This window comes from Bos grunniens, chromosome 11 (genome assembly GCF_055505025.1).
Source record: "Bos grunniens cultivar Pamir isolate PY7600 chromosome 11, Bosgru_T2T1.0, whole genome shotgun sequence".
NCBI classification, from domain to species: Eukaryota; Metazoa; Chordata; class Mammalia; order Artiodactyla; family Bovidae; genus Bos; species Bos grunniens.
Genome location: NC_141175.1, coordinates 66,902,289 through 66,926,325, shown reverse-complemented (window position 1 = coordinate 66,926,325; position 24,037 = coordinate 66,902,289). Strand labels below are relative to the sequence as shown.

Below are 24,037 nucleotides of genomic sequence, written 5' to 3'. Positions count from 1 at the left end.
AGACTGAAAATACTATAGAATATGGCATAAACAAATGTAGCAAAAGAGTATGCATGGATATCATACACATCAATTCCAGGCAAAAGATTTTCCTCTAGAAAGGGACAGAAGGAAAGAAAGGAAAGGAGAGTAGAAGAGGAACAAAATTTTAAGTCCCAGAACATTTTATTCCTAAAAGAGAGACAAAAATATATCTGAAACAAATGTGATAAATATTAAACATGTCAAATGTGAGTTGTGGTTAAAATGATATCTAAATTTTTATCTGTACTATACTAAGAATTTTAATATGTTCTTTTAATTAAAAAAAAAGATGCAATTCCAGTTACTACTAATTAATTCTGTATTCTTAGAACTAATACAAAATAGAAAACCTGACGTATGACACAATTAAATCTAAATCTGGATTTGAATTAATATTATAAACACTTATTCCATGCTTGTATGTGCAAGGTACTTAGCTGGTGTTAAGGAGGGACACAAAATTTAGAAGAAATTGCTCTTAAGATTTTGTAGTGTTAGAGTCACAAACTAATTTTGTTAAATGGCAGGATAAGGTAACTGCTAACAGTCCTTTTGTGGAGATGTGAACTTCTTTGCAGATTAAAGTCTGGGGAAAACTTGCATGATTAAACATGTTAAAAAAGAAAACTAGGAAATTAATCAAAAACATTCTTCAACCTTGGGATTTTGATAAATATTAAATTATAATCTAGAGATAACATATGGAAAGAGTAATACAATCTAGGTACAATGTTATCTCATGATCTCACATAATATATAAAATTTATAGAGGAAAACTGAAAATGTATAGTCATATTTTTCAAAAACTATTCAATTTATGTACAATTCCAATTCTTAAAAAAAAAAACCACAGTATTTCTTATGTATTTATAACATATATCACAATACCAAAAGCAAATCATAGTGTTTTTCATCACCTATATTTTGCTGTGTTTTCTTGATTTCTATTGGAAGGAGGGAGACTGTTTTGTTTTTAAAGAAGAAAATGACAAAAATATATTTTAAATGTAGATGGTATAATTTAATATTTGAAACCTCATAAAACAATGTAAATGCTGTTAGGCTTTTTTTTTTTTTTAAACTAACAAGACAATTACTTTACTCTATATATTAGAATTTAAATGTAAGCATAAATTTTCACTTGAACCTACCAAAATTTCATAACAAAAATAAGGGTAGACTCTACTCAGAGAGTATTTGTTAAATGTCACTAGGAATTTTTTTCACTTTGCATAAGAATAGAAAGATTCTCTTCATTTTGGTATCGATTTACTTGGTGAGACATTAGATTACCTGTCATTAGATTTCTCTTTGAACCTAACCACCATCCTGCCAGATGTTTAAAAGTCACACATGTCAATGTTGATGACAGAACTATTGATAATCATACCACGTTTTATCTACATAATGGTACAATTTACAGTGCACTCTTAAATACATTAACTTGTTAGATATCACCAATGTATTGAGAAATTAAACTGACAGGAGCAGGAGAAAGAATCAAAGTAAGAATATTCCAAAGCATATGCAAAAAGAATATAGTATAAGTTCAAGGACAAACAAAGGACAAATACTTTAAAACAATAAAAACTGAATAGAAATGGCAGGATTTATATTTTCAGTCTTAACTCATTCTCCTCTGAAAAAGATTCTCTGATATTATGTCTGAAAAATTTCACCCAATTTTTAACCTACTGCTCACTGCTTTATAAAAGAGCTCCTTCGGATTTAAAATTAAAGGACAATTTCTGTCAACAGAGCTTTTTCATGTTTATTTAAAATGAAGCATAAAGATCTAAAGGCTGAATGGGGTGTCTGTGTGGGTGTGTTTGGAGGATGAGAAAGGAGGCGGGGAGAGTCAGAGGGCAGGGAGAATGGACATCAACTGCTAGGAAATATGAAAGCAGCACTCTCAAAATCCTGTTTATTCATAAATGTTTAAAGAAAACTGAAAAAACCACTTTATAATGGCCACTTAAAATGCTTTTTAGCTACTTAAAATAAATTTAAGAATTTACCTGTGGTGTCCAGGAAACAGAAAATGGAACAGGAAAATCCACAACACAATCTGGTGATTCAGCAGGGTACTAAAAAAGCATAAAATTAGGGTCCTTTTTGTTTCACTGTGACAATTTCACATAAATATTTTAGGAAAACTGTATATATTAGGAAAAGTATTTCTATAAATGCAAATGTATCATATATATTTTGGATCTACTATTATAAAGGTGTTAAGAGCCGATAAACAGTCAACAAGCTCAAGAGGTACAAAGTGTAGTGATGTGGGGATGCCAAACCAATCAGTTTTGAACACAGAGTAATGAATTAAGTCAGTTTCTGGGCAGCTGCTAATGTGATTTGAGGGGCAAACCACACTGAATCTCAGTTTCTTTATCTTTAAAATGAAAAATCAAAATGGTTGATATTTCATTTCTTTTCAGTCTAAAATTTAACCTCAAACAGCCTCAGTCACTATTTAAAGAGGCAATACTTGTTAAAAGAATCAAGAAATGCACAAAATGAACACATATAGTTATCAGTTAAAGTATTTTCCACAACAAATGTTGCATTTAATTTTAGCAAGAAGACAAATAAAAAGAAGGAAAAAAAAATATTAGTTTTAAGAAAAATCTTTTCATGGTTGATAAACAGAAAACTAATCCCCCAATAGTTTTATACAAGAAGTGACAGCCAAAGGACTAACCACAATTCTAAATTAACAAAGACAAAAGATAGCTTCCTTAAAATCAATTTTGTTATTAGAGAATTCTAGTATATGATTTCTCTAAGATTCAGTTTGGATTCTTAAGTCATATTTAATTTTTAAAATGCTCACTTCTTTTCTTTAAAAAGCTAAATTTACTAAAAAGAAAACTCATTTTAGGAAAACTCTTTTCTCTCATTTGACAAAATAACCTAAGTTTTAGACTTTCACTTTTTTCAACCTTTTATTTTTAACTACTTCTCTGCATAGCAAAAGGGCACAAAAAATGATCACAACAGTATTTGTTACAAACATCAACCCATTTGAAATCAATGCTTCAAAAAGAATTAACATTTAGTTTTGACAGGCTGGCTAAAAATAAACCTGTCATTGTATGCTCTGACTAATGGAATCTGGCTATGCAGAACTGATATCACAAAGGTAAATACAAGGAAACCATATAAACATATAACTATGCTCTAACTTGTGGGGGAAGAAAGGAAGATCTGGCTGAGATTACAGACGAAGCCCTACTTTAGACAATTCAAACTATTAGATGATGTTCTTCCAATTATAACTGCTGCAATCACTAGAAAAACAGTTTGCATGCAATTTTTACAAGTCATGTGATTATCTCAAAGTAAATGCAGGCAGAGATCTTAGCTTTCTTTGGTTTATGGTTCTGCTAATTAACTCCTGACCTTGGACAAGTCATTTAACTTCTCTGGCTGTTTTATATGTAAAAATAATAGAACACAACCAAAAGCATTGTAAAATCTCTTTTCCCTCTAAAATGTGAATTTTCTGCCAAAAAAAAAATACAAACTTAAAACCTCCTTGGGTCAAAAATGGAAAAATTAATTTACCTTGAGTTGCTGCTATTTGTCTATTTGGCTGACAATGAACAATATCAACTCTTTAAACAATCATCAATCAAGGTTAAGAACTTAATGTTTACTGTATACAGAATAGATAAACCCAGTAAAAAGTACCTGTAACTTTGGAAATCATTAAGCATATATGGCACATTATATTAAAAGAGAATTATGATCCTACATTCAAATAGGGCTCAGGGTACTAAATGGCACATATGTACTAATAAAGAGAGCCACAAGGAATTAAACAAAAAAGAGATCCACAAGGAGTTAAATAAAAAGCAGGTTAATGTATAGAACAGTCTTATGGACTCTGTGGGAGAGGGAGAGGATGGGAAGATTTGGGAGAATGACATTGAAACATGTAAAATATCATGTAAGAAACGAGTTGCCAGTCCAGGTTCGATGCACGATACTGGATGCTTGGGGCTAGTGCACTGGGATGACCCAGAAGGATGGTATGGGGAGGGAGGAGGGAGGAGGGTTCAGGATGGGGAACACATGTATACCTGTGGTGGATTCATTTTGATATTTGGCAAAACTAATACAATTATGTAAAGTTTAAAAATAAAATCAATCAATGCAAAAAAAAAAAGCAGGTTAAAATAAATATGATTCCACATATATGAGATAACATTCAGATATATATTTAGGTACATTTATGCAAACACACAAATATGTATACAATAAATTAGACTGATCTATAAATAGTTGGCTTTACCAAGTCAATGTATAAATATTGTATTATATTCACATTCAAGATCACTTCTGTTTATATAATAAATACTACATAACTGTATCAAACCTAAAAGGCACAAATTTATATAATTCTGGATGATTTAACATGACTCATGCAGTAGCATCCCTAGATACTCATTTTTGGAGTTGTCTATATTGTTATCAGTCGCTCAGTCATGTCTGACTCTTTGCAACCCCATGGACTACAACACACCAGGATTCCCTCTCCTTCACCGTCTCCCAGAGCTTACTCAAACTCATGTCCACTGAGTAACACTAACCATAATATATATAGCCAAGTATGATACTGTAAAATGACTATCAAATTCAGTATTTTTCAAGCCACTAGAGATTGTCAAAGTTTTACTTTAGAAATCTAGTTAACAATAATAACTAAAGCTCCACACAAAGAAACTGAAAAATAGGTACAGTAATTAATATAGTTTTTCAAGTCTCACTTGAAACAATTCAATCAAATTAATAACTGTAAGAGAATATAATCATATAATATTGAGTATATACTTTCATAACAAACAGTATTTGTTAGACTCTATAGCATACGTTCCTAAGGAAAAATTTAACCCAACTCAATTCATGACTGGACTCCCTGGCAGAATAATACATAAAATTGCAGCAGACTATTTATAAAAATAGTCATCAGAGTGCCCAGTCTCAGAAACATCTATGATTTGTTTTTCAAGCAGTTCTGATCTTGACCAAAGCTAAGGAAGCTCTGGGCTACCTCTTTTATAAAGAAAAGACTATGGTTTAGGATGAACTGTAAATACTGCATTAAAAATACACATAAAAATGCCAAATTCAACTGATTTCCTTATGGTATTTATTTTTGATTATATGTTCACTTTTCATAGAGGAAGTCTGGACAGAATTTATATTATTTTCTTTGTGGGTTTTTGGAGACAGTGAGGCAGAGGGCCAGAACTGGTAGAGTTGTATTCAAGAATAAAAACAAACATATTACTAGATATCAAAAAGTACCAGATAAAAGAAACAGGTTTGTGTATTTACAAAAATAACCATGTTGCAAGGTTTGTCAAAAAAATAAGCCTGACCCTATAAAATTCAGTTTGGATTAAGATTTTGCATTGTATTAAGGACCCTTTAACATGTAAGTTTTAGCTTTCACTGTTTTTAACTGACAATCCCAAATATTCTTAAGAAATAAAATGACCACACCTGAAAGACAACTTTGGTCTCTATGAAAGTTGAACTAAATGGACAAATTAAGACTAATAAGTCATACCAATATAAGATTCATTTAGTTTCTGACTTTTTTAAAAAATGCAGATTATTTTTCTTCCTAATTTCTTAAAAACTCAAAGCTTTCTCTTCTTTCTTGCCAGAGCATCCATAATAGTGCTTTATAGCTATTGGTGCTGCAGAAATTCACACCTGAAAATATTCTCCAGAGGAATATTAAAAGGGTCACCTTTATCTACTTTGAAAAATTTTAAGAAAAAGCAGAGAGGATGGACCATTCTAGTGGCTACACATCCTCCCTCTGAATACTATCAAAAATATCATTAATTAGAATTAATAATAAAATCTTATAGATGTAAGATTTACATCATTCTCAGTAGAAAAGATGGCAAGAAATGAGGCTATCAGAAAAAACAGAATCAGGATAGGATGTATTTTAAATTCTTCATTTTGGTCTTCATAGCAGCAACTTTTTTCAATGTACAAAATACTAGAATATTAAAAAAAAAACAAATAAAACTCTGAAGAAACTGACAGAACCTTGCCACTGGCAGTATGTGACCTTTGGAAGGATAAAGGCAGATTTCTCCTTGATTTTAAAAAAAAAATTTTTTTAATTAAAAAGGAAATGTTTTCACTTTCATTTAATAAAAATATTCATGGAACTTATTTTACAATTAATATTTATATCCCACTAATATTTTCTCAAAACTTATCACATATGAATCTTAAAACTATAAACATTCAGTGTGTAAGAAAAGAATGAGTCGTTTCTCAATTTGTCTGATATAGAGGCACTATAAGATATCAACTTTTCTGTGTCACCCCAGCGCAGCTTTATATATTAATTCTCTCATGAAAAGCTTAAATGCCAGACACATTTTTAAAAAGGACAAACACAATTGATCTTTTCATCACTATAATCTTCTGAAATAGAGTTGATTGATGACTTGTAAGAACAAAAAAAAAGTTAGATGACCTGGTTTTCTCAAATTCTAATGTTTCTCCAGTGATTACTAAGTATATGATTAATATCCTGAACTTGCTTGTTCTACTTATTTCTCAAAATTCACAATGTATAATTAAAAAATGACAAAATAGCTATGCATTATGCCAATAAAATTAGTAGTTATAGATCACAAGCCTGTAAGGGCTCTATAAATAGAGGTATATAACCTCTGCAAAATTTTTAAAACCAGAAGTAAAAAAATTTCAGCCAAGAAAATAAAAAGTATCCATATGTATGGGTCTGTGTTTGGGGTGTGGTGGGAAGTCAGAAATAAGAACAAAGGTAATTCATCAAAAAATAAAAGTGGAAGACAAAAGACTTCTTCAGTAGAACTTGGAATAGCAGAAACTTCCAACTCTTTTCTACATAGGGTGTTACAAACATAACATTATGGTACTGTGGAGCTGCCAAGCCGTATTTGATTAAATCTGAACTAAAACAGTGACATGAAATTATATCTAGGCTTTGGGAAACTTAATGAATAAATCAGAGGCATTCCAAAATAATTTCTTTAGGGGTCATATATACATTTTTTAGAAGCAATTAGACCTTGTTTACATTAAAAACATTTTCAGAATTCACTTCACAAGGTATTTCCTGGTCAGAGTAACAGTCTAACGAAGCACATACCTTCGCCTTCAACTTGACAGTGATTAGATGCTCTCTACCAGAAACATCTGCTTTTAACTTGATGGTACTAAAGCAAGGATCCACATACACAAGCCTGGTGAGTAGAAGGAAATAAAACAAGATCACAATGGGGAGGGTGAGGCTGGGGGAAGGAAGAGGTTGGGGGATGGTAGGAATTGAAAATATCTGCTATATTCCTATTAATCCATTACAAAAATTAATCAGAGGAATTTCTGCATGCCATCCCATTATGCTGCTATAGATTTACTGCCGTTAATACACCAGCCCAGTGCCTAATGCAGTCATAGATCTCTGGATTATTTACAACGTGTGTCAAGGCTCATGCTGTGGTCAGTGAGCACTATGTTTCGGTTTTCCATCACTGGAACCTTTGGCACACACAGCATGTTCCTGTCAGACTCTACTTATGTACACATTAAACTTCCTGTCAAACTCTTTGATCCATTTCTGTAGTTTTATACAGTATGAGACTTTTATGCTTCCTTTATTTGTTTTTCTCCTCGATGAACTTCTCCTTTATTATCAATAATGTTACTGTACAAACACCTGGCTAATATTAGTTCATATACTCAAACTGATCCTCTCAGGAAAGTGCTGTATAAGCACAGGTACCACCTGGTCTCCCAACAATAAATTTTCTTGTTGTGCAATATATAGCTTCTGACATTTAACCTGGGCATGTATTCAAGATGACTAATATTTTAAACATATAGCACAAGCACAATTGTTTTGGCTTTAAGTTGCTCTAAATGCATGAATTTTCTCAAATGGAAACCGATACCCTTTGAAATATGTCATTCTGTAAAAATACAGTCCCTTGAGTAGCATAAGCTACTGCCAAAAAGGATCAAATTTAGCAGTATATTTACTGGTGAACTGGGCATGTGGATTTTTTTTTTGACATTTTTACAATACCATTCTCTTGTAAAGATAAAAAGTAGCCTAAGAGTATTGTACAACTTATCACCCAGACTGATGGCAAAACCTATTAGAGTTCAACACTAACATTAGCCTCCTAACCCAAGAATCATTTTTTTTTAAACACTCTGTGCTGTTAAGTCACTGGCCAGATATAATAGTAAAATAGGTCAATTTCAAGAAATTCTGGGCAGTAGAACTGTGGAATACTATCTGTAATGAAAAGATCTCAAACTGAAAATACAAATCTTGAATAATAGAATAAAAAGTAAAACAGAAAATCCTTATCAACAGAAAAAAAATTTATCATAATCTATGAAAACTCTAGGTCTTAGAAAACAAATGAAGCTAAAATTATTCTAGAAATGACTACTTACATAAAAGTATCAATGAATTTATATAGATAATCATTATTTTCTTTCAGCTTTATCTGTAAACATCACAAATTCCCCTCCCCTCCAAAATTTAGAACATAGGACTTTATCGCATGTTTTATCAATATGACTGTCAGGGTTAGATACACGGGCATCTGACTCTTTGAAGACATCAACACTCCAGATTCAAGATGTTGAGAAGAATGTATGTATTTACATCTTCTCTACTCATATACAAAAAGTGGAATTTCAAAGAGACATACATAAACCCACAGTTACAAAAAGCACCAACCAAAGCAAATTTTCAACAAACTTTATAAAAATGTAAAGTGGTCAGAAGTGCACTGACTGACAAAACAGATCAGAAGACAGAAAAATAAGACTCTAGAAGGGAGCTGGCTGGCCAAAATAGAAAGTCTACAGAATAGAGGGTATTGCTTTTATATGGGAAAAAATTAAGAAAATTTTTTAAAAATATAAGAAACCAAAATGGGAAGAGGAAATTTTGAACTCAATTATAAACAATAAAAGCTATGTTAAAAATGGTAATTGCTCTACCATTAGCTTTTCAGTGAAAAATATTTATGTAGTCATAAAAAATTAAACTGCTTACTAATTACAATTTTTAGAATTCAGCAATAGACAAAGCTAGCAGACTTAATTATAGTTACAGAAATGAATGTAAATATATTTGATCATTGCAATTTAAAAGAGAGACGACAAAAACTGAGAAGTAGAAAGGGGAAAGATATGAGGAGGGAAGATTAGAAACACTGAATTTTGTAATTGCTAATTTGAGAGTAAGAGATACCATCTTTAAGCAGACACGTAAGAAGTTTAAGAAATAGTAAAGCTAATAGAAGAATAAAAGAATAGTGATGAAGGGAGAGAGAAGGTAGTATATGAACTAAGTTTATTTTTATTACAGTAATTAATCAGTATGTAATTCTGATAAATCAAGTAATGCTGAATATAGGGATATTTTTTTAAAATATAGAAGTTACTTATAAACATGAACATTTCAGAGTGTCTCAAAGAATAAGACCAGGGATGGGAAGTGGTGTGGAAAAAGCCTGTTGCTTTCCATTATAAACCCTAAATTGTTTAGAAGCATGAAGAATATATACACATAGAGAAAGCAAGAAGGAACATGGAGACAGAAGGAAAAACTAAATCACCAACTAGTACTTTTCATACTCCTCATTGCTGCTCGGCATCAACATGTTCAAAATTATAGAACGTCTATTAAAAAAGACAGAAATAAACTAAAGTTCTAGTCTTTTGTTTGCAATCACAAGAACAAAAGATTATCTTGCCACAAAGTTTAAGATGTAGAAATAATACATTAGAGAAAAACAGGTTCATGCTCAAAGTATTGCCCTGAATCAAAAGGATTATAAGGTTAATTCCATTGAACTGTAAAACATAATTCAAACTTTAAAAAATAATAATTTCAGGTTAATCTCATCAAGGTCACTTAAAATGAAACAGTTTACCCACAATGATTCTACTTTGAGAAAAATGGAGAAAACTAAATGTGATCATCATATTAAATACATGTGACCTAGATTGTCAAGTGTCCTCTAGTATTTATTCTTAGCTTCTTTCATTTGGTAATAGGATCCCTGCCTCCACTCCCAGCTAAACCAAGTTTTGGCTGAGTACACTCCATCCAGCTAGTAACCTTTCCAGCTGCCCTTGGGTATCAGCATATCATTAAATTCTGGCCAATGTACTACAAGCAGAAGTGATATGTACACCTTTCAGATCATTTGTAACCAAATAGTGGCTGTACCTCCCACCACCCCTCCCATTCTCTCTTCCGATAGTGTAGAACTTAGGCTAATATGACCCATCAAACTCCATACAGACTTTGACTTTCTGAAGACATCAACATTCCAGATTCAAGATGCTGAGAAGAGTGTATGTATTTATATCTTCTCTCTACTAACATAACAAAAAATGGAATTTTTAAGAACAACCTCTTATATTAATCAAATTAACAAAGATCAAACACAAAGAACAAATATTAAAAGCAGCAAGGGAAAAACAACAAATAACACACAAGGGAATTCCCATAAGGATAACAGCTGATCTTTCAATAGAAACTCTTCAAGCCAGGAGGGAATGGCAAGACATACTTAAAATGATGAAAGAAAATAACCTACAGCCCAGATTATTGTACCCAGCAAGGATCTCATTCAAGTATGAAGGAGAAATCAAAAGCTTTTCAGACAAGCAAAAGCTGAGAGAATTCTGCACCACCAAACCAGCTCTCCAACAAATACTAAAGGATATTCTCTAGACAGGAAACACAAAAATGGTGTATAAACTCGAACCCAAAACAATAAAGTAAATGGCAACGGGAACATACTTATCAGTAATTACCTTAAACGTAAATGGGTTGAATGCCCCAACCAAAAGACAAAGACTGGCTGAATGGATACAAAAACAAGACCCCTATATATGTTGTCTACAAGAGACCCACCTCAAAACAGGGGACACATACAGACTGAAAGTGAAGGGCTGGAAAAAGATTTTCCATGCAAATAGGGACCAAAAGAAAGCAGGAGTAGCAATACTCATATCAGATAAAATAGACTTTAAAACAAAGGCTGTGAAAAGAGACAAAGAAGGTCACTACATAATGATCAAAGGATCAATCCAAGAAGAAGATATAACAATTATAAATATATATGCACCCAACACGGGAGCACCACAGTACGTAAGACAAATGCTAACAAGTATGAAAGGAGAAATTAACAATAACACAATAATAGTGGGAGACTTTAATACCCCACTTACACCTATGGATAGATCAACTAAACAGAAAATTAACAAGGAAACACAAACTTTAAACGATACAATAGACCAGTTAGACCTAATTGATATCTATAGGTCATTTCATCCCAAAACAATGAATTTCACCTTTTTCTCAAGTGCACATGGAACCTTCTCCAGGATAGATCACATCCTGGGCCATAAAGCTAGCCTTGGTAAATTCAAAAAGATAGAAATCATTCCAAGCATTTTTTCTGACCACAATGCAGTAAGATTAGATCTCAATTACAGGAGAAAAACTATTAAAAATTCCAACATATGGAGGCTGAACAACACGCTGCTGAATAACCAACAAATCACAGAAGAAATCAAAAAAGAAATCAAAATTTGCATAGAAACGAATGAAAATGAAAACACAACAACCCAAAACCTGTGGGACACGGTAAAAGCAGTCCTAAGGGGAAAGTTCATAGCAATACAGGCACACCTCAAGAAACAAGAAAAAAGTCAAATAAATAACCTAACTCTACACCTAAAGCAACTAGAAAAGGAAGAAATGAAGAACCCCAGGGTTAGTAGAAGGAAAGAAATCTTAAAAATTAGAGCAGAAATAAATGCAAAAGAAACAAAAGAGACCATAGCAAAAATCAACAAAACCAAAAGCTGGTTCTTTGAAAGGATAAATAAAATTGACAAACCATTAGCCAGACTCATCAAGAAACAAAGGGAGAACAATCAAATCAATAAAATTAGAAACGAAAATGGAGAGATCACAACAGACAACACAGAAATACAAAGGATCATAAGAGACTACTATCAACAATTATATGCCAATAAAATGGACAACGTGGAAGAAATGGACAAATTCTTAGAAAAGTACAACTTTCCAAAACTGGACCAGGAAGAAATAGAAAATCTTAACAGACCCATCACAAGCATGGAAATTGAAACTGTAATCAAAAATCTTCCAGCAAACAAAAGCCCCGGTCCAGACGGCTTCACAGCTGAATTCTACCAAAAATTTAGAGAAGAGCTAACACCTATCCTGCTCAAACTCTTCCAGAAAATTGCAGAGGAAGGTAAACTTCCAAACTCATTCTATGAGGCCACCATCACCCTAATACCAAAACCTGACAAAGATCCCACAAAAAAAGAAAACTACAGGCCAATATCACTGATGAACATAGATGCAAAAATCCTTAACAAAATTCTAGCAATCAGAATCCAACAACACATTAAAAAGATCATACACCATGATCAAGTGGGCTTTATCCCAGGGATGCAAGGATTCTTCAATATCCGCAAATCAATCAATGTAATACACCACATTAACAAATTGAAAAATAAAAACCATATGATTATCTCAATAGATGCAGAGAAAGCCTTTGACAAAATTCAACATCCATTTATGATAAAAACTCTCCAGAAAGCAGGAATAGAAGGAACATACCTCAACATAATAAAAGCTATATATGACAAACCCACTGCAAACATTATCCTCAATGGTGAAAAATTGAAAGCATTTCCTCTAAAGTCAGGAACAAGACAAGGGTGCCCACTTTCACCATTACTATTCAACATAGTTTTGGAAGTTTTGGCCACAGCAATCAGAGCAGAAAAAGAAATAAAAGGAATCCAAATTGGAAAAGAAGAAGTAAAACTCTCACTATTTGCAGATGACATGATCCTCTACATAGAAAACCCTAAAGACTCCACCAGAAAATTACTAGAAATAATCAATGACTACAGTAAAGTTGCAGGATATAAAATCAACACACAGAAATCCCTTGCATTCCTATACACTAATAATGAGAAAACAGAAAGAGAAATTAAGGAAACAATTCCATTCACCATTGCAACAGAAAGAATAAAATACTTAGGAATATATCTACCTAAAGAAACTAAAGACCTATATATAGAAAACTATAAAACACTGGTGAAAGAAATCAAAGAGGACACTAATAGATGGAGAAATATACCATGTTCATGGATTGGAAGAATCAATATAGTGAAAATGAGTATACTACCCAAAGCAATTTATAGATTCAACGCAATCCCTATCAAGCTACCAACAGTATTCTTCACAGAGCTAGAACAAATAATTTCACAATTTGTATGGAAATACAAAAAACCTCGAATAGCCAAAGCGATCTTGAGAAAGAAGAATGGAACTGGAGGAATCAACCTACCTGACTTCAGGCTCTACTACAAAGCCACAGTTATCAAGACAGTATGGTACTGGCACAAAGACAGAAATATTGATCAATGGAATAAAATAGAAAGCCCAGAGATAAATCCACGCACATATGGACACCTTATCTTCGACAAAGGAGGCAAGAATATACAATGGATTAAAGACAATCTCTTTAACAAGTGGTGCTGGGAAATCTGGTCAACCACTTGTAAAAGAATGAAACTGGACCACTTTCTAACACCATACACAAAAATAAACTCAAAATGGATTAAAGATCTAAATGTAAGACCAGAAACTATAAAACTCCTAGAGGAGAACATAGGCAAAACACTCTCCGACATACATCACAGCAGGATCCTCTATGACCCACCTCCCAGAATATTGGAAATAAAAGCAAAAATAAACAAATGGGACCTAATTAACCTTAAAAGCTTCTGCACATCAAAGGAAACTATTAGCAAGGTGAAAAGACAGCCTTCAGAATGGGAGAAAATAATAGCAAATGAAGCAACCGACAAACAACTAATCTCAAAAATATACAAGCAACTCCTACAGCTCAACTCCAGAAAAATAAACGACCCAATCAAAAAATGGGCCAAAGAACTAAATAGACATTTCTCCAAAAAAGACATACAGATGGCTAACAAACACATGAAAAGATGCTCAACATCACTCATTATCAGAGAAATGCAAATCAAAACCACTATGAGGTACCATTTCACACCAGTCAGAATGGCTGCGATCCAAAAGTCTACAAATAATAAATGCTGGAGAGGGTGTGGAGAAAAGGGAACCCTCTTACACTGTTGGTGGGAATGCAAACTAGTACAGCCACTATGGAGAACAGTGTGGAGATTCCTTAAAAAACTGGAAATAGAACTGCCTTATGATCCAGCAACCCCACTGCTGGGCATACACACTGAGGAAACCAGAAGGGAAAGAGACACGTGTACCCCAATGTTCATCGCAGCACTGTTTATAATAGCCAAGACATGGAAGCAACCTAGATGTCCATCAGCAGATGAATGGATAAGAAAGCTGTGGTACATATACACAATGGAGTATTACTCAGCCATTAAAAAGAATACATTTGAATCAGTTCTAATGAGGTGGATGAAACTGGAGCCTATTATACAGAGTGAAGTAAGCCAGAAGGAAAAACATAAATACAGTATTCTAACGCATATATATGGAATTTAGAAAGATGGTAACAATAACCCTCTATACAAGACAGCAAAAGAGATAGTGATGTATAGAACAGTCTTATGGACTCTGTGGGAGAGGGAGAGGGTGGGAAGATTTGGGAGAATGACATTGTAACATGTAAAATATCATGTAAGAAACGAGTTGCCAGTCCAGGTTCGATGCACGATACTGGATGCTTGGGGCTAGTGCACTGGGACGACCCAGAGGGATGGTATGGGGAGGGAGGAGGGAGGAGGGTTCAGGATGGGGAACACATGTATACCTGTGGTGGGTTCATTTTGATGTTTGGCAAAACTAATACAATTATGTAAAGTTTAAAAATAAAATTTAAAAAATAAATAAATAAAATAAAATTAAAAAAAAAAAAAAAAAAAGAACAACCTCTTAACACAGCTCTGACCAACAGAACTTTCTGTGATGATGGTATCTGCACTGTCCAAAGACTGGCCATTAAACACCTGTAGCTATGGAAGACTTAAAACGTAGCTAATATAAATATCAATATTAGCCAACTCATTGGAAAAGACCCTGATGCTGGGAAAGATTGAAGGCAGAAGGAGAAGAGGGTGACAGAGGATGAGATGGCTGGACATGAACTTGGGCAAACTGTGGGAGATGGTGAGGAAGAGAGAGGCCTGGCTGCAGTCCCTGGGACTGCAAAGAGTCGGACATGACTTGTTTTGTGTGAAACTCTAAGGATTTGGAGTTTTTTGTGAACAGCAACTCAGCCTGTGCCTTAACTAGCATAATATATATCTCTATCTATTCGCAACAGAAAAGAATATCTTAATGTTTGGCCTACAGAATAGATGTTAAACAGGAAAAAGCAGTAATAAGCTCTTACAAATAAAATTAAAATCAGTTTTTCTTTAAAAAAGTTATTTTAAATGTTCTATTTTACTGTTAAATTGGATAGTTCAATTTAAACAATATGAAATAATTTCTACTCATTTAAATAATACATTTGGGGAACTTTATTGGAAAACTCACTTTTTTGAGAAGCTATAAAATCATATTTAAAATTTATATTTAGAAGGAGTCTAGGTATCTACTACTTAGCTAGACATATTCTAAAATTGACTAAGAAAATATAAAAACAAAAATATAAAATCCAAAGAAATAAAACACTATACTTTTTGCACTTGAATTTCCATTTATCATTTGCTGCATTTCTTTATAAGTTACTGCTTACAATAAGTAAATGGTACTAAAACTTAAAGAGTTAAGTTTTTTAAACATTTGAAAGGGATACTTAAACTTTAGAGAGGTTGTTGTTGTTCTGATTAATAGGTGAATGTTATCAATACAGAAAAACAAAAAGAATGTGCTTTATATCTCTTGAAATACTTGGTATTTATTTTGACCAAAAGCTTGTTTTATAGTTTCTTTAAATATCTAGATGCATTTATGAAGTAATAACACCAAAAGGGAGACTGAAGACTTGCATGTTTTAATAAAGCATCACAATTTGTTTCCATTCTTAAGTATTAACTTTTTCAAAAAATCACTTCCCTAATTGACATTTTAACTTCCTATATTTTCTGTGTGTGTGTGCTCACTCAGTTGTGTACGACTGTTTGAGACCCCCAGAGACTGTAGCATGCCAGGCTTCTCTGTCTTTGGGATTTTCCAGACAAGGATAATGGAGTGGGCTGTCATTTCCTTCTCCAAGGAATCTTCCCAACCCAGGGATCAAACCAACATCTCTTGTGTCTCCTGCATTGGCAGGCAGATGCTTTACCACTGCACCACCTTGGAAGCCCCACACCTCTATCCTGCCTTCTGCTAAATAATCTTTCCAAGTATCTTATTGACATATCAACCATTTACTCAAAAAAATCCAGTGAGTCCCCATCGCCTGGCATATAAAGAATCCTTAGTTTAATAGTTAAGACCTTTCAGTCTGACCCTGATATTAATCCTCTTACACAACCAACCAATCCACTCTGAAGTCCAAAAATGAATTGCCCATTTCCATCACCTCTGCCTTCTTTCCTCCATTCCCACCCTTTTAAGGCTTTCTATATTCCTTCCAAACTTTCCCAATGTTCACCTCCTCTAAGAACCTTCCTAAATTATCTGTAGTGAAAAAACACTTCACCTCTCTCAAAACTATCATACAGCTCTTTTTCATGGAAGTTTTGCCTTCCAATCAAGTAACTTTTTTAAAATAAGGAATATTTAAGTTTTATTAATATTTACCTATGGATGTATCAATGTTTTATGTATCAAATAACATAAACAAGTTGCTGTCAGACTGGTTCATATTTACTGATTCATATGTAAGTCTTATACAATAAAAGCAAATTCTGTTTAGATACACTAAACATATTACCAATTTAGAAAGACAATTTTTCAGTATCAACTAATTCGCGTTCAGTGATTTGGATATACGTTTGAGGTAAAAGCACTCTATAAAGGTAATTCAGAAACAAAGTCATACTTTTAACATCTATGTTCTTATGCGTTATGCAACAAAATTATTGTGATAATTAAATCATGACACTAACTATATGCTGTAAAACTCACATGTAGTTGGACCTTTTTGGTGAACTATATTCTCAAGAAATTTAAACTTACTTTACAGAAGGAATTATTTGAGTCACATAACTTATATTTCTTTTCAACCCTTATTACTAAATATCATTGGTTTCATTTAAAAAATGAAAACTTTGTGGTTCTGAGAGGTTGTTACTTGCCCAAGATCACACAGCTGATAAGCCAGAATTAAAGCCTTGTCTAATTACTGTAATTAATTTAGTCTTAACAAGTATCTCCATTTCTTCCAATATGTTATAAAATTCTTTTAAATGCACTGATAATTACAGAAAATATCACCATCAATGAATTAAGTCTATTGCAAAAACACTGGACTTAACTAAAAATATAATTCAATATATGTTGACGATATTTCAGCATTACAACAAATTTACTAAAATTTAACTCTTTACCAAAACAAATTTGAAAGGCCAAATAGTTTAATTTTACTCACTCTAAATGATAAATAATATTGTCCAGAAGGGACAAAAACATCAGATCATACCTCCTGTCTGAATCATTTAATCTCTGAATTTTCTAGGGTCATGTGATTACTAAAACAAACGTTGTTGTTCAGTCGCTAACTCATGTCCACCTCTTTACGACCACGTGGAATGTAGCACGTCAGGCTTCCCTGTCCTTCACTATCTCCTGTGGTTTGGTCAAACTCATATCCGTGGTGTTGATGATGCCATCCAACCATCTCATCCTCTGTCACCCACTTCTCCTGCCTTCCATCATTCCCAGCATCAGGGTCTTTTCCAATGAGTAGGCTTCTCACATCAGTTGGCCAAAGTACCAGAGCTTCAGCTTTAGCATCAAGTCATTCCAATGAATATTTAGGATTGAATTCCTTTCGGACTGACTGGTTTGATCACCCTGCTGTCCAAGGGACTCTCAAGAGTCTTCTCCAGCACCACAATTCAAAAGCATCAATTCTTCAGCACTCAGCCTTCTTTATGGCCGAACTCTCACACCTGTACATGACTACTAGAAAAACCATGAAAGTGAAAGTGAAAGTCACTCAGTCATGTCCAACTCTTTGTGACCCCATGGACTAAATGTTCCATGGAATTGTCAAGACCAGAATACTAGAGTGGGTAGCCTCTTCCTTCTCCAGGGGATCTTCCCAACCCAGGGATTGAACCCAAGTCTCTGGCATTGCAGGTGGATTCTTTACCAGCTGAGCCACAAGGAAAGCCCAAGAATACTGGAGTGGGTAGCCTATCCTTTTTCCAGAGGATCTTCCCCACCCAGGAACCAAACTGGGGTTTCCTGAATTGCAGGCAGCTTCTTTACCAACTGAGCTATCAGGGAAGCTATCAGAAAAACCATAGCTAAACATAAGGTAGTCTATACAAAATGACTGCATTTCTTTCAAACTGGGACACATTTGCCTTTTCATACCGATGATAGGATTCTCAAGGCAAGAATACTGAAGTAGATTGCCATACCCTTCTCCAGTGGACCATGTTTTGTTAGAACTCTCCACCATGACTAATCCATCTTGATGAGTCATGGTGCTTAGTTTCATTGAGTTAGACAAGACTGTGGTCCCTGTGATCAGAGTGCTTAGTTTTCCGTGATTATGGTTTTCAGTCTGTCTGCCCTTTGATGGAGAAGGATAAGCAGCTGATGGGAGAGACTGACTGAGGGGGAAACTGGTTCTTCTTCTGATGGGCAGGGCCATGCTCAGTAAATCTTTAATCCAATTCCCTGTCCATGGGCAGGGATGTGTTCCCTCCCTGTTATTTGACCTGAGGCCAAACTATGGTGGAAGTAATGAAGATAATGGTGACCTCTTTCAGAAAGTCCCATGCACACACTGCTACACTCACTGACCCTAACCCTACAGCAGGCCACCGCCAACCCATACCTCCACCAGAGACTCCTAGACACACATGAGCAAGTCTGGGTCAGTCTTATGGGGTCACTGCTACTTTCTCCTGGTGGACTCAAGGTTCTGTTTGTGCCCTCCAAGCATCTGTTTCCCCAGTCCCATGAGGTAAAGTCTGATACCGTGAAGAGCAATACTGCATAGGAATCTGGAAAGTTAGGCCCATGAATCAAGGCAAACTGGACGTGGTCAAACAAGAGATGACAAGAGTGAACATCAACATCTTAGGATGTTCATCAAGAGAACTAAAATGGACTGGAATGGGTGAATTTAACTCACATGATCATTATATCTACTACTGTGGGCAAGAATCCCTTAGAAGAAATGGAGTAGCCATCATAGTCAAGACTATGAAATGCAGTACTTGGATGCAATCTCAAAAAAGACAGAATGATCTCTGTTCATGTCCAAGGCAAAACCATTCAATATCATAGTAATCTAAGTCTATGCCCCAATCAGTAATGCTAAAAAGCTGAAGTTGAACAGTATGAAGACCTACAAGACCTTCTAGAAATAACACCCCCAAAAAGAAGTCCCTTTCATTATAGAGCACTGGAATGCAAAAGCAGGAAGTCAAGAAACACCTGGAGTAACAGGCAAATTTGGCCTTGGAGTACAGAATGAAGCAGGGCAAAGGCTAGTAGAGTTTTGCCAAGAGAATACACTGGTCATAGCAAACACTCTCTTCCAACAACATAGGAGAAGACTCGACACATGGACATCACCAGATGGTCAACACTGAAATCAGACTGATTATATTCTTTGCAGCCAAAGATGAAGAAGCCCTATACAGTCAGCAAAAACAAGACCAGAAGCTGACCATGGCTCAGATCATGAACTTCTTATTGCCAAATCAGACTTAAACTGAAGAAAGTAGGGAAAACCACTAGACCATTCAGGTAGGACCGAAATCAAATCCCTTATGATTATACAGTGGAAGTAAGAAATAGATTCAAGAGATTAGATCTGATAGACAGAGTACCTGAAAAACTATGGATGGAGGTTTGTGACATTGTACAGGAGGCAGAGATCAAGACCATCCCTAAGAAAAAGAAAATGAAAAAAGTCAAAATGGTTGTCTGAGGAGGCCTTAAAAATAGCTGTGAAAAGAAGAGAAGTGAAAGGCAAAGGAGAAAAGTAAAGATATACCCATTTGAATACAAAGTTCCAAAGAATAGCAAGGAGAGGTAAGAAAGCCTTCCTCAATGAAAAATGCAAAGAAATAGAGGGAAACAATGGAATGGGAAAGACTAGAGATCTCTTCAAGAAAATAAGAGATATCAAGGGAACATTTCATGCAAAGATGGGCTCAATAAGGACAGAAATGGTATGGACCTAACAGAAGCAGAAGATATTATAAAGAGTTGGAAAGAATACACAGAAGAACTGTACAAAAAAGATCTTCATGACCAAGATATTCACGATGGTGAAATCACTCACCTAGAGCCAGGCATCCTGGAATGTGAAGTCAAGTGAGCTGTAGGAAGCATTACTATGAACAAAGCTAGTGAAGGTGATGGAATTCCAGTTGAGCTGTTTCAAATCCTGAAAGATGACACTGTGAAAGGGCTGCACTCTATATGCCAGCAAATTTGAAAAACTCAGCAGTGGCCACAGGACTGGAAAAGGTCCGTTTTCATTCCAATCCCAAAGAAAGGCAATGCCAAAGAATGCTCAAACTACCGCACAATTGCACTCATCTAACACGCTACCAAAGTAATGCTCAAAATTCTCCAAGCCAGGCTTCAACAGTACGTGAAATGTGAACTTCCAGATGTTCAAGTTGGTTTTAGAAAAGGCAGAGGAACCAGAGATCAAATTGCCAACATCCACTGGATCACTGAAAAAGCAACCGAGTTCCAGAAAAACATCTATTTCTGCTTTATTGACTATGCCAAAGCCTTTGACTGTGTGGATCACAATAAACTGTGGAAAATTATTCAAGAGACAGGAACACCAGACCACCTTACCTGCCTCTTGAGAAAACCATATGCAGATCAAGAAGCAACAGTTAGAACTGGACACGAAACTACAGCCTGGTTCCAAATAGGGAAAGGAGTACGTCAAAGCTGTATACTGTCACCCTGCTTATTTAACTTATACGCAGAGTACATTATGAGAAATGCTGGACTGGATGAAGCATAACCCGGAATCAAAGATTTACAGGAGAAATATCAATAACCTCAGATATGCAGATGACACCTGCATGGCAGAAAGTGAAGAAGAACTAAAGAGCCTCTTGATGAAAGTGAAAGAGGAGACTGAAAAAGTTGGCTTAAAACTCAACATTTAGAAAACTAAGATCATGGCATCTGATCCCATCACCTCATGGCAAACAGATGGGAAAACAATGGAAACAGTGACAGACTTTATTTTTTTGGGCTCCAGAATCACTGCAGATGGTGACTGCAGCCATGAAATTAAAAGACACTTGCTCCTTGGAAGAAAAGTTATGTCCAACCTAGACAGCATATTAAAATGCAGAGACATTACCTTGCAACAAAGGTCCATCCAGTCAAGGCTATGGTTTTTCCAGTAGTCATGCATGGATGTGACAGTTGCACTATAAGGAAAGCTGAGCGCTGAAGAATTGATGCTTTTGAACTGTGGTATTGGAGAAGACTTTTGAGAGTCCCTTGGACTGCAAGGAGATCCAACCAGTCCATCCTAAAGGAAATCAGTCCTGAATATTCATTGGAGGACTGATGCTGAAGCTGAAACTGAAATACTTTGGCCACCTGATGCAAAGAACTGACTCACTGGAAAAGACCCTGATACTGGGAATGATTGAAGGCGGCAGGAGAAAGGGATGACAGAGGATGAGACAGTTGGATGGCATCACCAACTCAATGGACATGAGTCTGAGTAAACTCTGGGAGTTGTTGATGGACAGGGAGACCTGGCATGCTGCAGTCCATGGGGTTGTAGAGTCGGACATGACTGAGCAACTGAACTGAACTGTACTGGGACACATTTGAGACTAAAATCGGCCAAGATAAAAGGAATTAGTTAGGACTATCCTAGGTAACTGCTACTGCTAAGTCACTTCAGTCGTGTCCGTCTCTGTGTGACCCCATAGACGTCAGCCCACCAGGCTCTCTTGCCCCTGGGATTCTCCAGGCAAGAACACTGGAGTGGGTTGCCATTTCCTTCTCCAATGCATGAAAGTGAAAAGTGAAAGGGAAGTTGCTCAGTCGTGTCCAACTCTTAGCGACCCCATGGACTGTAGCCTACCAGGCTCCTCCATCCATGGGATTTTCCAGGCAAGAGTACTGGAGTGGGGTGCCATCACCTTCTCCAATCCTAGGTAAAGTGAGATACAAATCAACCATTCTATTATGTTGGTGCAAATTTAATTACAGTTTTGGACAGTGAATTTTAAATAATTTTAACTAGGCTCAAACACATTTTTATTCATCAAAATAGGGAATCATTACAATCAACACATTTTTGTCAAGGAAAAATAACTTTGTTTATTCCTGTAGTGCAAAAGGCCATGCCTCGGGATTCGATCAACTCTTGGAAAGCATGTTCTGCCTCTTGCTGGTTGTAGAAGCGTTTTCCCTACAAAAAGTTGCTTGAAGAAATGGTTGGTTGGCAAGAGGTCAGGTGAATATGGAGGATGAGGCAAAACCTCGTAACCCAATTAATTCAACTTTTGAAGCATTGGTTGTGCAACTTGCTCAAAAATTGGGTCCTGTTAATCAATGCCAGCTGAAAGCATTGAAGTTTTCGATAGTTATTGATTTGCTGAGCATACTTCTCAGATACAGTGGTTTCACTACGATTCAGAAACTTGTACTGAATCAGACTGTCAGCAGACCACCAAACAACCATCAAACACTGACCGAGACCTTTTTTGGGTGGAAGTTTGGCCTTGGGAAGTGCTTTGGAGCTTCTTCTCAGTCCAACCGTGGAGCTGGTCATCACCAGTTGTCATATAAAATCCACTTTTTGTCACATGTCACAATCTGATGGAGAAATGGTTCATTGTTGATGCACAGAATAAGAGAAGACCACACTTCAAAATGATGATTTTTTTTTTAATCTGTGGTCAGCTCATGATGCACCCACTTATTGAGTTTTCTCACCTTTCCAATTTTCTTCAAATGCCTCATGACTGTAGAATGGTTGATGTTGAGTTCTTCAGCAACTTCTCATGTAGTTGTAAGAGGATCAGCTTCAATGATGCTCTCAACTGGTTGCCGTCAACTTCCGATGGCCTGCCACTACACTCATCTTCAAGGCTATTATCTCCTTTGCAAACCTTTTTGAACTTCCACTGCACTACATGTTCAGTTAGCATTTTCTTGGCCAAATGCATTTTTGATGTTGTGAGTTGTTTCCCCTGCTTTATGGCCCATTTTGAACTCAAATAAGAAAATCACTCGAATTTCTTTTTGTCTAACATCATTTCCATGGTCTAAAATAAACAGCAGCCGTGAAGAGATATCCCACGCCCAAGGTAAGAGAAACCCAAGTAAGATGGTAGGTGTTGCAAGAGTGCATCAGAGGGCAGACACACTGAAACCATACTCACAGAAAACTAGTCAATCTAATCACACTAGGACCACAGCCTTGTCTAACTCAATGAAACTAAGCCATGCCCGTGGGGCAACCCAAGATGGGCGGTTCACGGTGGAGAGATCTGACAGAATGTGGTCCACTGGAGAAGGGAATGGCAAACCACTTCAGGATTCTTGCCTTGAGAACCCCATGAACAGTATGAAAAGGCAAAATGATAGGATACTGAAAGAGAAACTCCCCAGGTCAGTAGGTGCCCAATATGCTACTGGAGATCAGTGGAGAAATAACTCCAGAAAGAATGAAGGGATGGAGCCAAAGCAAAAAGAATACCCAGCTGTGGATGTGACTGATGATAGAAGCAAGGTCCGATGCTGTAAACA

General features: G+C 35.5%; 1 protein-coding gene across 15 annotated transcripts in view; it reads right to left on the bottom strand.

The window, feature by feature from the left end:
* FANCL (FA complementation group L) overlaps positions 1-24,037 on the bottom strand; it is a 94,595-nt gene that overhangs the window by 31,925 nt on the left and 38,633 nt on the right. For 9 of the 15 annotated variants that reach the window (XR_015135931.1, XM_086323772.1, XM_086323773.1 and 6 more), the window contains 2 exons: positions 7,202-7,295; positions 2,043-2,111 (listed from right to left, as the gene is read on the bottom strand). The exons of 1 other annotated variant lie outside the window; for it this stretch is intronic. Coding sequence is in view for 13 of the 14 variants with exons in the window: in XM_086323772.1 (XP_086179898.1) it covers positions 2,043-2,111; positions 7,202-7,295 (163 nt within the window). In the remaining variant the exon portion in view is untranslated. The remainder of the gene's footprint in view (positions 1-2,042; positions 2,112-7,201; positions 7,296-24,037) is intronic. 5 more of the 15 variants (XM_086323775.1, XM_086323776.1, XM_086323767.1 and 2 more) reach the window with 1 other exon arrangement.